This window comes from Sabethes cyaneus, chromosome 2, assembly GCF_943734655.1.
Source record: "Sabethes cyaneus chromosome 2, idSabCyanKW18_F2, whole genome shotgun sequence".
Taxonomy (NCBI): domain Eukaryota; kingdom Metazoa; phylum Arthropoda; class Insecta; order Diptera; family Culicidae; genus Sabethes; species Sabethes cyaneus.
This window is the reverse complement of record NC_071354.1, coordinates 163,339,336-163,356,534: the sequence shown is the minus strand read 5'-3', so window position 1 is coordinate 163,356,534 and position 17,199 is coordinate 163,339,336. Positions and strand designations below refer to the sequence as shown.

Sequence of the window (17,199 nt, the reverse complement as noted above, 5' to 3'; positions counted from 1 at the left end):
TTTTTCGGTTTTCGAGCAGTTGCAGATAATTTTCAGAAATATAATATGTATGGCATCATTGCATGAATAAATAATCTTGATTGTGTGAATGCCATGTTTTGTTTTTGTTCTCTTTGCTACGTAGGTATAATGTAATGAAAAAATGTTGTGCTGTTAATAACTTAATATTGATCATGGTAAATATGGTAGATTTTATTGGTGTGCGCCTGGCTTAAGTTTGCAGCAAAAATTAATAATTATTAGTGCGATAAACTTCAACATTGTGACAACTGAAAACTGTTGGAAGCAGCAGAATCATCAAAGCGAGGTAAATTTTCTTATATTTGGGCAATTATATAACCTAGAATATTTGGTATTGATATTTGGAAACCAATCAAAACTTTTATTGTGCAGATTAATCATCAATGACACAAAAGATTATCTGATTTTATATTCAGTATTTGAGATTCTTGTGAAGTTGCTTTGAATGAATTTTGCTATTCCAGATAATAGGTTGTGAAATGTGAAAAAATAATGTAAATACGCAAAATCATACTCGAGAGTGTGTGAGCTACCTTGCATATATACAATCATACATTATCATTTTGTTAAAAGGTGACACCACGTTAGAATAACGGTATCTATCGTAAAGTTTTTACAGCTAAAGGTCCTTGTAGCTGAGTTAATTTGAAGGACACTTCCGCTTATTAAATTCTTACATATACCTATATATATTCATTCAGGTTGTGTTTATAGAGAGCTTTTAGAATATGGAAAGTTTCGCATTCTAAAACGCCATATTATATTTTGTTTTGTTGTTGTCTCTTTCTGGAAAGTTCCCGTGCAATGTCTTGTTTCTCAGTGTTTTGAAAATATCTGTTATGAAAAAAGACGTTTTTTTTTTATTTTCAGAGATCGAAAAAATTGATGAATTAATTCTTTACCACCGATGAGATGTGAAGGGACAATTGAAAATTATTTAGTTCTTTCCATTTGTTAGATCCCAGCTATACGAGCTAGATAAGCAACCAGCAGCGTAGTGGACTTTCAAAAACAAGTTAATAGCAAAAGGTAAGTAATACCCAATATCATTTTTGCCAAATCCGTGAACTCTTTCCTCACCAAAATGGATATGTTTTTCTGTTTTATTATGACACTACCGTTTATTTATACCTCCATGAACCTAGACACATATTCTTTATTGATCATGAATCTTTCGATTTGATGATCAACGAAACTAATGGTAAACGTTTGATATTTTTGTTTAAAAGTTGAACGCTGATTGTGTACAGTTTAGGGTAACCAACGTATTTTGGACCCAACAGCAGCCGTACATAATTTGGCCGATTGTATGCCATTCCCCCGAAAACCATTCGCCAGAATTCCAAATCCCAGAATGACTCTTTCCCCAGAAAATTGTTTCCCAGAATACGCCGTTCCCCAGAAAACCATTCCCCAGAAAGTCATCCCGAAAACACCATTCCTCAGAAAGCCAGTTCCCAGAACCTACCATTTCTTTGAAAATTTTGACCTAGAATACGCCACTTCTTAGAAAGTTATGATAGATCATTCGGGCGGACGTCACTAGGCCGAGTATGAGTAGATCTAATAACACTACTTCCGCGGGGTGGTGTGGCTGTCAATCTACATACATTGTCCATGTCCCACTCATTAGTTTTGGTACTTTTGGTTCTGGTGCCTACTTAAAGGTTGAATCATTTTAAGACAACTGAAACTAATTAGAAAGCAGTTAAACACAGCCTTTTAGCTATAATTTAACTAATATTAGCTGTTATTTTCGGTATACTGGCTGGCTCCAAATTGTCGCCGTTCATGGATGTTTAGTCCGCAAAATTTTGGCAATTTCACGCCCCTGCACTACTTAGCTCGACTGTGATTCTAGCGGTTCGAAGGCGAAAATTCAACGAGATTTTAAAGACCAGCACTGTATTGTAGAGATGGTCGGGTAGCGAAAAATTTGCCCGAAACCCGCACCCGCCGGGTTCGGGTCGGGTTCGGGTATTAAAAAAAAAATGATTTGCGGGTTCGGGTCGGGTACGGGTCCTTAATTTTTGTTTTTGAAACAGGGTACGGCTCGGGTCGGGTATCTCTATTGATCACATTTAACACTAAAGATGGTCGGGTACCCGGGCGCGTCACGTACCCGACGGGTTGCGGTCGGGTTCGGGTATCAAAAATAATAAATTTGCGGGTTCGGGTCGGGTACGGGTTTTTAATTTTTTTCTTGATCGGGTACGGGTCGGGTCCGGGTATTCAAATTTTCATACCCGACCATCTCTACTGTATTGTACATTAGTCGGTCCCCTTCTTGAAAATACGCACCTAATTTGGGCTCCGCATAAACTTTACCGGAAGCTTCGAAATGTATAGAGGTGGTCCATACGATTGGCCCTGTGTAGTTTGCCTTGGCACAACTTGAAAAATTTATCACCATATCCCGATCTATGCTTCTTGCTTATTCTAAATACATTAGAGCAGCCCTCCCGCAGAAACCACCTCTGTTTAGGAGCATGCATTTTCCTAGGCTTACTGACTGGTAGGTGTTATCACTTAGTTTAATCCGAACGACGAGGCCGACTTAAATACCTCGTCTAAAATTCATTTTTCTAGGTTTATTGGCCTCTAGTTACAATCCTTTAGCCATACCCCTTGCAATAATTTACCGTCCGAAATTATTAATCGGCAAAGCCGCTGTTATAGACACTTCAATCCGCTGGTGTTACATTCGAGTATGTGGAGTTTGGGGTATTGGGGACACGGTGAAATATACATATTCTTCTTTTTCTAATTTTGGTTCCAATTGTAAGCTTTCAAACTTTCTTTCTGGGGAATAGCGTTCTGGAGAATAATTTTCTAGGCAATGGTTCGTTCTGGGGAGTGTCTTTCTGAGGAATGGTACATTCTGGAAAGTGGTACATTCGGGGAATGATTTTCTGGGAAATGGTGCTTTCTGGGGAATGGTTTTCGGGGGAATGATATACAATCAATTTGGCTACTTACAGCAAAATCAAATCCAAATTATGTACTGCTGCTGATGGGGTCCAAAATAGGTTGGTTACCCTATTTGATATAAGAATATGTTAAAAGGTGTCGAGTAGTATTGCCCGTTTCTTTGGAAACAAAACGCGCTGCTCACTTTGTTGATAGCTTGAAATCATCGCAGAAAGAATCTGCTTGGCTGTATGTAAGTTATGAGTATATATTATGCTTGTCTAGCACGTAAGCTATTGATTTACGTGACAAAATAAACGATATTTGCCCCCGCGACGGTTATAATTCATCGCGTACGAAAGGGTGGGAAATTGACAATAAATATCCGTATTAAAAAAATCTTCAACCCTAATTTCTCGAGTCAATAACCAAAAATGTAAACAAACCGAATGAGAGTTCATTCTCCAATGCTTTTCCAGAACTTGGTTCGCTCACATTTGGCTAATCAAACGGCATCGACGAGGATGACTAGTAGCTCCAACTTGCGACTTTCGCCGGAAATTGACGTGACGCTCACATTTGGTTAATTGGCCATTTTCAGATGTTTATCGAGATTTGATCAATTGTGGCTCCAATTCGTTGTTCCGCTTCGCGTCTTAAGGGCCAAACAGAATGCTGCGCCAACGCGTCCGCCAGCATTATTCTGACAGTTTTCCCATGGATTTACTATCAAATTGACGCTGACGGATGCGTTGACGCAGCATTCTGTTTGGGTCTTTACATCGTTGTCGCCGTAAAAATGAATTCGCCTGATCTGAACGAGATGTTTTTCATATTAGCGGGGGTTGAGTGTATCTATAGTTTGCACCTGGTATTGAACTTTTCAAAGTAATGTTGAATAGAAGGTTAGAGTGCATCCCCTTGCTTCAGTCAATCCAACTTCATAAAAGCGGCTGAAGTCTCACCCGCTATTCTGACGCATGATTTTGACACATCCAGTGTTGCACGAATCAGCGTAACTAGTTTCGTCAAAAAATCATGTTCTAGCATTATCTGCCACAGCTCATTTCGTTTGACTGAATCGTACGCCGCCTTAAAGTCCACAAATAGATTATGAGTATGCAAGCTGTACTTCTGGAGCTTGTGTAGTGACTAACGCAGAGTAAACATCTGATCCGTCGTAGAGCGACCCTGATGAAAACAAGCTTGGTACTCGCCGACGAAGGACTCCACTAATGGTCTCAGTCTTTTATAGAACAGGATCTGCAATTTAATGGCTCGATAGTTATTAAACTCCACTTAACTACTTCTCCGGCATTTGTTCTTCCTCCAAGGTCCTGGATTGCTTCGTACAGCTTCTCGCTTCCCGTTTTTCGAAGTTCATCTAGGATATCGTCCTTCCCAGCAGCCTTGTCGTTTTTCAGCTCCCTGATTGACTTCTCAACCTCCTCCTATGTTGCTGGTAGGGACCGAAACGGTTACACTTTTTCTATACATTTACCAGCATACAATGCCATGTTAGACTCTTAACCAGTACCATCGCTCAGCACTGTTTCTGTATCGGCAGTGCCTATCTCTTGCAAGTTTCGAGACTAGCCCGAATACGTACATGATAATAAGCAAACATTTTCGTACGTGAGCTGACCATTCATCAAAACGTTGTGTAGAAATGACATGCATTTGCCGCTTTTTTCTGACAGTTACAGTTGAAATAGTATAGAGATAGATAGAGAATAAGGTGCATGGGAACCTTCTTATTTAAAACCGAGTTGTTTGGGAAAAAGCAGGGGCTTGCGATGGGTGCCATGTTTTTGTTGCCAACATCTCAGCACATCTCGACAAGGATTGGCAGCAAATTTACCTGTCAGACGGGCGCTTTTCCTGCAATAGCGCCCTTCGTTAAGTCGACTGTCAAACACCGTTCGTTAAGATAGGGATAGCACCCCGCTGGGAAAAAGCTGTATGTTTGGCTTACGTGCGTGACAGCAAAAGAGAATACAAAAAAGTGTCACCAAGACTAACATCATTTGTCCCCCCATACCGAAAATACACGTAGAGCAAAAGATGTTTTCGTTGTTTTTGCATTTCTTTTCAGTGCTTGTGTACCAGTAACATGTCGCAAGACTGGTAGCAAGAGAAAAACAAATTTTTGTCACCAACCAGTACATTTAACGTCCCTGCCTGCTGGCTCCACAGGTTGGTCATTGCTCACCATACTTATTCTGTTCTTGCTGATCTTGTTTATCTTTCTATTCAACAATGTCTGGAGGCGCTCCTTCCGCCTAACTGCTACTGCCGTTTTATCAGTAAGCAGATTGCAGGCATCATTGCACATCACAGGCATGGAAAAATTCCTTATCTGTCACTCTCTGGCATTCGTCATTAAACCAGCTGTTTCGCTCTTTTCTACGAATCGCGCTTACAATCTCTCTCGCAGTTGTTTCAATGACATCAAAAAGGTTCCTCCACTTTTACCAGCCGAGCGGCGGGGTGGCTCTTACCGTATCAAGAATTCCTCTTCACTGTACTCGGCCCAGTGCTACTCGTCGCTAATTCGTTGCGCCTCTCGACAGTTGTAAGTCGTCTTCAAACTGGTCGAGCCATCTAGCGCGTTGGGCCCCTCTATTCCTGGTGTCGGTGGGGTTCTCGAAGAGAAAGATTTCACCCCACAGACATCCGGCATCTCCACGATGTGGCCAGCCACCGTAGTTTCCCAACTTTCACCAGGTGTGCGATGCGAATCTCTTCAAGTAGTGCCTGCAACTCGTGATGCATACGCCTATGCCACTCCCCGCTATCCGCTTGTACTCCGCCAAGAATAGTCCGCAACACCTTTCGTTCAAAAAAGGCACGGGCACGTATGTCTTGCGTAAGCTAAGTTACTGTCTCAAGTCCGTAGAGGACTACCGGTCCGATTAGCGTTTTGTACACCATGTACTTTGTGTGGCAGCGCAAGCTCCTTGATCGCAGTGTCTTGCGGAGGAATAAGTAAGCCCGACTTCCAGCTTGAATGCGTCGTTGAATCTCCTTACTAGTATTATTGTCGGCGGTGACCAGAGATCCCAAATATACGAATTCATCAACCACTTCTAGTTTATCGCCATCAATAGTCACCGTCCGTTAGAGGCAAACATTGCTTTCTCTATAGCCTTTTCCTACCATATATTTGGTTTTCGACGCATTGATTTTAAACCCAATCTTCCTAACCTCCGTTTTTAGTCTGGCATAAATTGCCTCTGCGTGGGCTAGGAGTTAGTTACTCTTGCTGAAGAATGATCGCATTCACATCTTCAACAGCGATATTGAATGACACACAGGACAGTCCATCCCCTTGCCGCAACCCTCTGCACGATTTGAAAGAACTCGAGAATGCCCCCGAAACGCGCACGTGCACATCACTCGCTCCAGGGTAGCTTTGATCAGATGCGTCAGTTTGCCAGAGAAACAACTGAATTTGTGCATTATCTGCCAAAGCTGTTCGCGTTCAACTGTATCGTACGCTTCCCTGAAATCCACGAAAATATGATCATTATCGTTTGACTTACATCTTCGAGAAGGTGCTAGGTAGAGGCTTGAGTGAGCTAGATCTATATTTGGTGCTCCTTCTAGGTAACTCTCTCCATTTCATACCCAACGAAGTTAGTGAACATAAAATTGGATCCAGTGCATTCATATCATCAAGACTCAAGCATTGTAAATTACTTAATGCTTCAGGTTCTCATAATGTTTGCGTTTGTAAAATTGAAGAAAGAGTTGAACGAACCCTTTGTTCTAGTTTAATTTTAACATTTTCTTTCATTTTTTAGAAACGTCAAAAGCATGGCAACGAGTTTTGAGGATCCAAGTTTCGATGAAACAATAAAAAAGTTACAGATACTAACTTCATTCTCGTCAGAGTCAGTGACAGTGTCGACCACCGCTACTACCGGGGCAAATCCGTTTAAAATATGTTCTTCTGCACTGGAAAATATTCGAAAGAACGAAGCAACTGTTAAAGAAATTTTTGGCACCCACTGTGAATGCGGTGCAGAAAGAATGCTTGCTATGTCGGTTCCATCTATGAATAATCTCGGTAAAGTAAACGGGGTGGGCAGTAAGCAAAACAGTAGCATGAATCTGCAGCACGGTATTCTCAACCCGACTCCCTTCAAGCATAAAGCCAGAGGTGAAAAGAAAATTATTGTTCGGGAATCACTGTTGAAAAACATTGGAAAATGCGTTCACCGAAATATGGTACAACCAACAAAGGACATGATTAACCAACAGCAGCATATAACAACGAATGGTTTTCAAGCCACGCCAAATTTGTTAAAACCATCACTATCAGAGAACAATCTCACAAAATGCTTCAATAACAGTTCCAGTGACGATATCCTAGATTTCAGGTTACTAGTAACTCAATGCAGTGAACTAACGCTGTCCTCTTCGTCGGCCAGCAAGACGTTGGAAAGTCCGAATTTTTCGCAGAGCAGTTTCAAAGCTCTACGGCAACCACCAGATTTTTCCACTTTTCAGCACAATAGAACCGCAGTGGCCCGTCGAAGTAATCGAGTACGACAACTGAAACGATCGAACAGTACCTCGTCGCTAGAGTCGGATAGCAGCAGCACCAGTAGCATGGCACCATTTGGTCCTTTGGGAGCGGGTCATCCCGGAACGGTCGTCCAAACGCTAACCGGAGCTCAATTACAGCAGCAACAGCCAAACCCGACCAGCCAGCAACAATCTCCGCAGTCTTCTTCTCCTTCGTCTTCGTCCGCTTCATGTTCAACGCAAGCTCGTCTCAACAGTGCTATGCCATGTGATATCACCATCGATGAAATGGCCAGCTACTTCGAAACGCTGGTACATATTCCGAAGAAAATGTCAAGCATGGCAGAGATGATGTATATTTAAAATTCAGTCTACAACAAACTTTAAGGGTGAGGCTATTAGAGCAATATGCAGTTTGTTTTGTTGTTTTATTCACGTTGAAAAAAATTCTCGTTGCTATTTTTGGAATAATATCGACACGTGCAGCATTCCAACATAATTCGTCGAACTTTTTTATATGCGAAACTGTATAAATAGGCGGCGTGTTCTAATATTTCTGTGTAATGTTGAAAATTTATAATATTTTTAACAGGCAAATTTTTATTCTAAACCTCAATTAGTATATTTTTTATCGGAGCATAAAATCATTTATCAAACGATATGCTAGAAATATAAAATATGACCTCACTATAAGATTGAAAATTCGAACCCAATCACAAGAGTATCATTTTTGCGGAATTTCGGCAATTGATTGAAATTTAATGTAGCGCAACTACGAAAGCTTTTTCCAGTTCTCCTATAGCACCGTACACAATTGTGTAGTACTATTTCTGTATTTATTTCAATCATAATAAGATTGTTTTGTATGTAATCTTGAATGGGAACCAAAAGGGCGATATACATATTCAATTCATATTGATTGGTTTAAGCACTTATTTAATAAATCATTTTGAATAAAATAATCGCGGGTTACCCAATAGACTTCCGTCTATTATATCATACATTGTTTTAGAAACCATGAAATAAATACATGGTCTTTGCTACATCGATGTACAATTCTTGGAGTTGTGAATTTACGAAAAAGGGCATATTTTCCATATTCGTTAGGAGATTTCTGTCTCTTAAGTGATGCTAATAGATACGGCACGATTTATAAAATAAAATTGAATATTTGTGCCGGTATTAAGTATTGATGTTCGTACTACATACATGTATTCTATTAAACCAGCTAGATGTTGACAGATTCGTGACTAATATTCTCATTAAGTTATACTATCAATTCTCATTGCGTAGGATAGTAAACCGTGCTTGAAATTTTTGTGTTCAAACTTTTGGTTTGTTCTTTTGTATGGTTATATTAGTCAGAAGAAACCATTTTATGTTTTTAATTCGTATTTTATTTTCCTTTATAGGCTAAGAGCTCATTTCCCTTCTAAAGAACGAGTGTATTTGTGGAAAAATTTGACCTAATAACCTTAGGTTATTTGGTAGAAAATATAACGAATCAGATTGAAAAAAAATAGTAAGGATCAAGAGAAAATCTCAATGAATTAGCATAATAACATGTATAGAGTAATTCCAAAACACAAAAATATCGAAAATTAAAAACGATCGATAAATAGTAAAAAAAACTAGAAAAAAATAATACTAATTTTTACGGTTTGTAAATTGGGCAAGGAATGGCAGGAATAGTGTTGTAATGAATCGATTTGCAATTATTGATTCGATAGCACTGCGCTATGTAGTCGAAATTACAACCAATAAATGTTTCATTATATTGCAGAAGGTGAGATGAGCATGAAAACAATATGCAGGCGAAATACATCATAACCGACGCGTGTTGAATTGAAATATTTTACAATAAAAAGTGTTTCACTAAAACATTAGTATATGCTTATTAATTGAAAATCCTAACTAGGTAAGTCACTACCCGGTGTAGAAGTGTAAACCGGATTTTTTTTAAACAAAATATACTGGCGAAATCTAGACATTAGGTCGTATGAATAAAAGAGTTAGAGCAAATGCTCCCATACGATTTAAACGGGAAAAGCAAAACAAACTGTTTTATTCATACGTACGGCCTATTGTCTTGGCAAGTCTTGCTCTACTCTGGCATACGAGATGAAAATACAACTCAAGGGAGAGGAATTGCATTCCTACTTCCCCGGGGCACATGCGGCCCTGATGGAGTGGGAACCTATAGACAAAAGAAAAATCGTTGCGGGATTTAGCACACGGGTTAAAAAGCTTACTGCAATCGAGTGCAGCGCTATGCGCCATAAGATGCTGCCGACCTGCAGGAGAAAGACAGTTTCAGACAGTGGTTGAGAAAATCCCGAAGCGGAACGGGAACAGTAAGATCTACTTTGGCGACTTCAACGCGAAGTTTTGCCCAAACAACGAGGACCTTGAACGAGTCATGGGACACCATGGCCTAGGACAGATGAGTAAAAACGAAGAGCTGTTTTCAGAGTTATGCGGTAATAACAACATGGTCATTGATGGGCTTTACGCGACGGTCGAACAGAAAACCACATTGATCATGTACCAGAGTGACTAACACAGCTGGCTGTCAACGATACGGTGAACTGAAGAGGACTGTTAAACAAGCTTGTAGGCGCCAGCAGCGATGGCACGATCACTTTGACTAAATTCACATTCATTTGATAGTACCGTCTCAGCCAAGCAAAATTTGACAAAGTACCGTATGGTCGCTATTCACCGCTCATTTAAAAACGATTCTAAGTTAGTTTGTCCTTAGCAAATCTAAATTGAGGCCCTTCGAAACCCAATTTGCGTCATAAGATAGGGAAAATAATTGTGTTTATTAGAAAAACTTTCTTGGTTTCTGAATATTTTATAATAGTGACTTTTAAAAAAAGTAGTGCAATCTTATGACCCCTTTTACCGCTCACTTGAAATATGATTTACTGTTACCAAATAAATAAAACCCGTGTTTTGACCCTTGTATTGGGTTTGGCATTTATAGCAGAATAGAACATAAATACTGTTGACTTACTTCACGTTATTTAGTAGAAAGTAGAATAGTTTCTAAATAACCAAAGCAACAAGTTCGCTTGAGCTAATAATTAATTTAGTCATTTGCACTCGGTCTTAATAAAGACGCGATCAAAATGTCGTTTTTCGCTCCTCACTATAAAGATTATTTATTTTGGCAATGAGCTTTTATGAATATAGTAGAAATTTATGTTTAATTATCGTATCATTAAACATACAAAATTATTGTTTGTCAACCGTTTTTACAATGATGAACCATTTTAAAAAGATATAAGCATTTTTTGTTTGAAATGAGCGGTAAATGGAGCTGTGCGGTGAATGGCGACCTTATGGTAGTGTATGGGACATTTATAGAACTAGTTATTATCTACAAATTTGCTGAAAAAATTTTTGCTGTACTTTTGTAGTTACGGCGCTACTAAATGAACGTTCATAACTAGTTCTTTAATCGTCCCATATATAGCTTTTACAAATCCTGCATAACTGAGACGGTACTGACAAATGAATGTGAATTGAGTCAAAGTGAATGTGCCATCCCTGGGCGCCAGGGATACTGTTTCTTTTTTTTTTTTCTTTGCTGGATTATAGCAAAAATATTCCATCAAGAAGACTGGTATCTCTTCCTCGCGCCCATATAAATATAAATAAATATAAATGACGAGTAAAGGCTGGTAAACGGCTTGGTAATGCGTACCATCGGTGCCTTGTGCACTGGGCATAAAATAGACCCCACAGTGGTTCACAGCCTCTTACCTAGCAACTCCTACCCCAACCTCCTCGTGGTACCAGCCGGGATACGAGCAACCTCGGTGGAGATCGGGTAACCAACCCCGGTGGAAACCAAGGTCGTATGCTGACAGGGGAGGAGGGCTCCTTCGAGCTACGTTGGCCCTCCGGCGATACTGTGGGGTTGGTTGCGGGCTTTGCAAGCCTGAACCACTAAAAAACCAAAGTAATGGACTCCGTAAGTAATAATAATAACTCTAATCGGAACAATCGGCAAAGACCCAGGCGACGAAAACGGACTAACGATTGGAAATTAGGAACATGGAACTGTCGGTTAATAAATTTGCTCGGAAGTACCCACGTGCTTTCTAAAGAAGTGAAGAGCCGCAAGTAGCGCTGCAGGAGGTATGCTGGAAAGGAACGATGGTACGTACGTATAGAGATGGTCATACCATCTACCAGAGCTGCGGCAATACACACGAGCTGGGCACAGCTTTTATAGTGATGGGCGAGATGCAGAAGCGAGTGATCGGGTGGTGGCCGATCAATCCCCGAATGTGCAGATTAAGAATCAAGGGCCGATTCTTCAATACAGTCAACTTTCGCTAATTGCACTAAGCTCTTAGCCCGTTTAGTGAAAGACTTTCGTTAATTGGGCTGAGATGTCAAAACCGAGGGATATATTGATTGTTTTTGTCGAAATCGTCGCAGAAAGTTTTATAAAAATATACACTTATATTAAATACAGAATCAAAGTGGAACATTTTTTTCATTGTTGAAATTTAGTTCTAGATTGTTTAACATACTTGTTTAACATAATAACTGAATTTCATACTACAATGTTAATATATATTGGCATATTTAACTGTTTCATCGTGATGCTAAAAATAGGAGGGTCAAGTTCATAAGGGATCAGAAACGATATGATGCAATTGTGTTCCATTCAATTAATTTCAATATTTTCTCTATAAATTATTTTCCACACTTAAATGAACTATATTCAAGAGCCCCTCGGAAGAAAAAATACGCTGTCAGAAATGACGTTTGACTTCGTTTTAGATGGGCTATAGCCCAATTAACGGGAGCCCGATTAAAACGTAGCCCAGTTAAAGATAGCCCAACGAACGAAAGTTGACTGTATAAGTATAATTAACGTGCACAGCCCTCACCTCGGAAGTACCGATGATGACAAAGACGAATTCTACGCGCAGTTGGAGCGTGAATACGACCGCTGCCCAAGACATGATGTCAAAATTATCATTGGGGACTGTAATGCTCAGGTTGGTCAGGAGGAGGAATTCAAACCGGTGATTGGACGGTTCAGCGCTCGCAAACGCAACCCGCAAACGAACGAAAACGGCCTAAGACTTGTCGACTTCGCCGCCTCCAAGAACATGGCCATACGTAGTACCTTCTTCCAGCATAACCTCTACCATCGGTACACCTGGAGATCACCCAACCAGACGGAATCACAAATCGACCGCGTTCTGATAGATGGTCGGCACTTTTCAGACATTATCGACGTCAGAACCTATCCGGGCGCTAACATTGATTCGGATCACTACCTAGTGATGGTAAGGATACGTCAAAAATTATCTGTTGTGAACAACATACGATACCGCCGCCCGCCACGGTATAATCTAGCGCGACTGAAGCAACCGGAGGTCGCCGAAAACTACGCGTTATCTCTCGAAACCGCGCTGCCGGAAGAAGGTGAGCTGGATGAAGCCCCTCTTGAAGACTGTTGGAATGCCGTGAAAACAGCCATTAACAGCGTAGCGGAGAACGTCCTAGGCAGTGTGGCACCGACTAGACGTAACGAATGGTTTGACGAGGAATGCCAGCAGATATTGGATGAGAAGAACGCAGCGCGGGTACAAATGCTGCGTAGAGCCACCCGTCAGAATGTGGAGCGATACAAACAGAAGCGGAGGCAGCAAACCCGACTCTTCAAGGAAAAGAAGCGCCACCAAGAGGAGAAGGAGTGCGAAGAACTCGAACAGCTGTACCGCTTTCACGACACACGGAAGTTCTATCAGAGACTCAACGGATCTCGCAAAGACTTCGTGCCGCGGGCCGAAATGTGCAGAGATAAAGATGAAGGTATCTTGACTGATGACCGTGCGGTGATCGAAAGGTGGAAGCAGCACTACGATGAACACCTGAATGGCATGCAGGCGGAAGACCATGATAGCGGAGGAAGTGACCACATTGGTGCAGCAAGCGACGAAGATGTGCCACCCCCATCGATAAGGGAAGTTAAAGAAGCCATCCAGCAGCTGAAGAACAACAAAGCAGCGGGAAAGGATGGCATTGGATCGGAACTTATTAAAATGGGCCCGGACAAGTTGGCCGGCTGTCTGCATCAATTGATTGTCAAGATTTGGGATACGGAACGACTGCCGGAGGAGTGGAAAGACGGGGTTATCTGCCCTATCTACAAGAAAGGTGATAAGCTGGATTGTGAGAACTACCGAGCCATCACTATCCTGAATGCCGCCTACAAAGTGCTGTCCCAAGTCCTCTTTCATCGACTATCGCCGATAGCCAATAGATTTGTGGGAAGTTACCAGGCCGGCTTCATGGAGGGTCGGTCTACAACAGACCAAATCTTCACCCTGCGGCAGATCCTCCAGAAGTGCCGCGAATTCCGAGTCCCCACGCACCACCTGTTCATCGATTTCAAAGCCGCATATGATAGCGTAAACCGACAAGAGCTATGGAAAATTTTGGACGAAAACGACTTTCCGGGTAAGCTTACTAGACTTATCATGGCTACGATGGATGGGATCCAGTGCTGTGTGAGAATCTCGGGTGGATTGTCGGACCCATTCGAATCTCGCAGGGGACTTCGACAAGGAGATGGTCTTTCCTGCCTGCTATTCAACATTGCGCTTGAAGGTGTTATAAGGCGAGCGGCGATCGAAATGCGGGGCACGATTTTCAATAAATCCATTCAATTTATCTGCTTTGCTGACGACGTGGATGCTGTCGGCAGAACATTTGAGGCGGTGAAAGATCAGTACACCAGACTGAAACGCGAAGCAGAGAAGATTGGATTGCAGATAAATACGTCTAAAACGAAGTATATGCTGGCGGGCGGGACCGAGCGCGACAGGGCTCGCTTGGGCAGTACCGTGGTAATCGACGGGGATGAGTTCGTGGTAGTCGACGAGTTTATATACCCTGGCTCGCTGGCAACAGAGGACAACAATACCAGCCGTGAGATTAAAAGACGTATTATCAGCGGGAGTCGGGCCTACTATGGACTCCACAAACACTTGCAGTCAAACTATTTGAGCCCCCGTACAAAATGCTAATTAGACCGGTTGTCCTCTACGGGCACGAAACGTGGACACTGCTAAAAGAGGACCTACGAGCACTCGGAGTTTTCGAACGGCGGGTGCTAAGAACCATCTTTGGCGGAGTGCAAGAGAACGGTGTATGGAGGCGAAGAATGAACCACGAGCTCGCGCGTCTCTACGGCGAACCAAGTATTCAGAAAGTGGTTAAAGCTGGACGGATACGTTGGGCAGGACATGTTGCTAGAATGCCAGACAACTATCCTGCAAAAATGGTTTTCGCATCAAATCCGGTAGGAACAAGACGAAGAGGGGCACAGCGAGCGAGGTGGCAAGACCAGGTGGAGCGAGATCTGGCGAGCACTGGGTGCCCGCCGAACTGGAGATCAGTTGCCATGGACCGAAACAGATGGAGAAATTATACTGCGCAGGCCTTGTCATAAGTCATAGGCCAATTAAGAAAGAAGAAATGACGAGTAACAGAAGCAGCGGCGGACCCTTCCCGACAAAACTTGAAGCTTTGTATACATGTATTGGTGGGAAAAAATGTGTGCGAGCGTGGCAATGCGTTGCATACGAGCTTGTGCACATCCATATTCTAATTTACACACACTAGTATGTGTTGGTTCAACTTTAACTCGGCAGATAGCATTGCTGTCACTGTTTCTCGGCTTTTGGCAGAGTTGCCAGTCTTCTTGATGGAGTGTTTTTGATTACAGTCATACTTTAACCAACTTGGGTCATTCGTGACCTCAGGGATAGACTGTATTTCAGCCGAGATATTCAAAGCTGACTCATCTTTGTCAGCCCAGATGATCCATGAATTCTTCAGTAATACATGGGGAATCGCAAATTTTCTGATGGACTGGATGCAGGGCACATAAGTCAAATCGAGGATTGCCTTGAAATCCTCTAACGATGGAGCAGCTAAATGACCTCGACCTAGCTGACGACATTGTCTTGCTCGCACAACGCCGAATCGATATGCAGAACAAGTTAGATTACCTCTCCGAGAGCTCCCTGGCAGCAGACCTCACAGTCAATTGCTACATTGATTAAGTCTATGGTAGTGAACACTGACAATATCGGAATATCGGACAATAGCGGAACAACAGATCGAGCAGGTGGAACTCTTTCAATAGCTTGGTAGCCAGACAACGCCCGATGATGTGACCTGATACTGATATGGTTACTCCGATCAAGAAGGTCAGGGGTGCCTTTGTAGGTCTGCGAAACATTTGGCGCTCATGCTAAATCACTCTACATTCCAAAACCGGAACTTTCGACTCAAACGTCAAGTTCCTATTGTTGTATACGCCGGCGAAACGTGGTGTGTCAACGCAAAAACTATAGGTCAGCGGTGGACATCACTAATCGAAATTTTAGCTTCGCTAACAGTTGATCCGCTAATTCAAGACGTTAGCTTCGATAACCGCTAAATTGGTTATCATCGCAAATTTGGCAATACTTTGATAGGCGCATATAGTGGCAAAAAAAGAAAATCTTCGTTGCAAAGGTCTAAGATAAACTATATAGGGCACGGGAGGGTATTTTCGGCCCATTAGGCGATTGCTTCTATTTTTTCGGCATAAGTCTAGTTCTGGTGGAAGAACAGGTGGTTTTGACGTGGGTATGAAATGGGGAAGGCAAATGAGGAAGCGTCCAACATAGCTCCAACCATCCCAAGCCTCTACCTAGTGCCTCCACGCGGCCTCACCCGGTAATGCTCTATTGAGTAGCCAAGCTAGAAGGTGCGATGATGGGTGGTACACGACATTGTTAGTAGGTAAGCTTAACATAAGTTATTTTAATTATTTGTTTCGTTTTAGTTCAAGAAGCAAGCACCTCCTACTGTACAGTGAAAAATCTGGCCGAAGAAAGTTTAAATAATGCTCATGGATACCAGAAGAAAAAAATAAATTAATAATGGAAGCACTCATGTAAATTCGAATGATGCAACTCTATTCCATTCGAAGGACTGCTGGTGAGATGGTTCTATTTTTGGCCATATACCTTCATACAATGTATATTTATATAACACATATTTTATTACATTGCCATATATCTTCATTATTGGAAAGGGGAAGGAGCATCAGGTATCGAATGAATCGAAGACTGGATGAGGGATGTGGTAACCAGCCCAAGTAATATAAGGTCGGAGATGATTTTGATGCGCCCTTCTAGCATACAAATCATCACGCAAGATAAGTCTGCACGGCGAAGTTATGTATCTAGAAACCGGAATTCTATGCTGGAAAGAGTGTCTTATATTCCCGTGGAATCATATAAGCGACATTGGTTATAGACCCACCCAACCCCCTTTTTTTTAGCGAGTAAAGAAATCTGCTATTAGACACCTGAGAAGACAACTCAGGGAGTGGGGTTTGGTATCCCGACCCCCCTACTGCGGCGTGAGGATCCAGACCCACTCGAGTCTCCAGCCTCAATCCCCCCTGACACCACCTTATCGGTATTACTTCAGGGAGGGGCTACTGTGCTTAACGCCCACCCTTAGATAACTACTGGACTATGGCAGTTAGGCTGTTTATTGGCCGTTGATCGGCTTTCCAGCGGTTTTGTAGCTCAAGTACGATCTGGGTAGCAGCCGCATTGACCGCTCCCCAGACGTCCGAGCTAGAACACATCCTTTGGAGTAAGGTATCCGGAGTAGTGTCCTGTACGCGCACTG

General features: G+C 42.1%; 1 protein-coding gene across 1 annotated transcript; it reads left to right on the top strand.

Annotated features, from left to right (window-relative positions):
* Positions 1-139: 139 nt before the first annotated feature.
* Positions 140-9,326, top strand: LOC128734667 (uncharacterized). The gene is made up of 3 exons (XM_053828963.1): positions 140-307; positions 892-1,050; positions 6,738-9,326. The coding sequence occupies exon 3, from the start codon at positions 6,751-6,753 to the stop codon at positions 7,825-7,827; it is 1,077 nt and encodes a 358-aa protein (XP_053684938.1). The 5' UTR covers positions 140-307; positions 892-1,050; positions 6,738-6,750; the 3' UTR covers positions 7,828-9,326.
* The last annotated feature ends 7,873 nt before the right edge of the window (positions 9,327-17,199 follow it).

What these genes read in the sequence shown, in the direction of transcription:
- LOC128734667 (XM_053828963.1), top strand. Translation starts at nt 6,751, where the DNA reads ATGGCAACGAGTTTTGAGGATCCAAGTTTCGATGAAACAATAAAAAAG.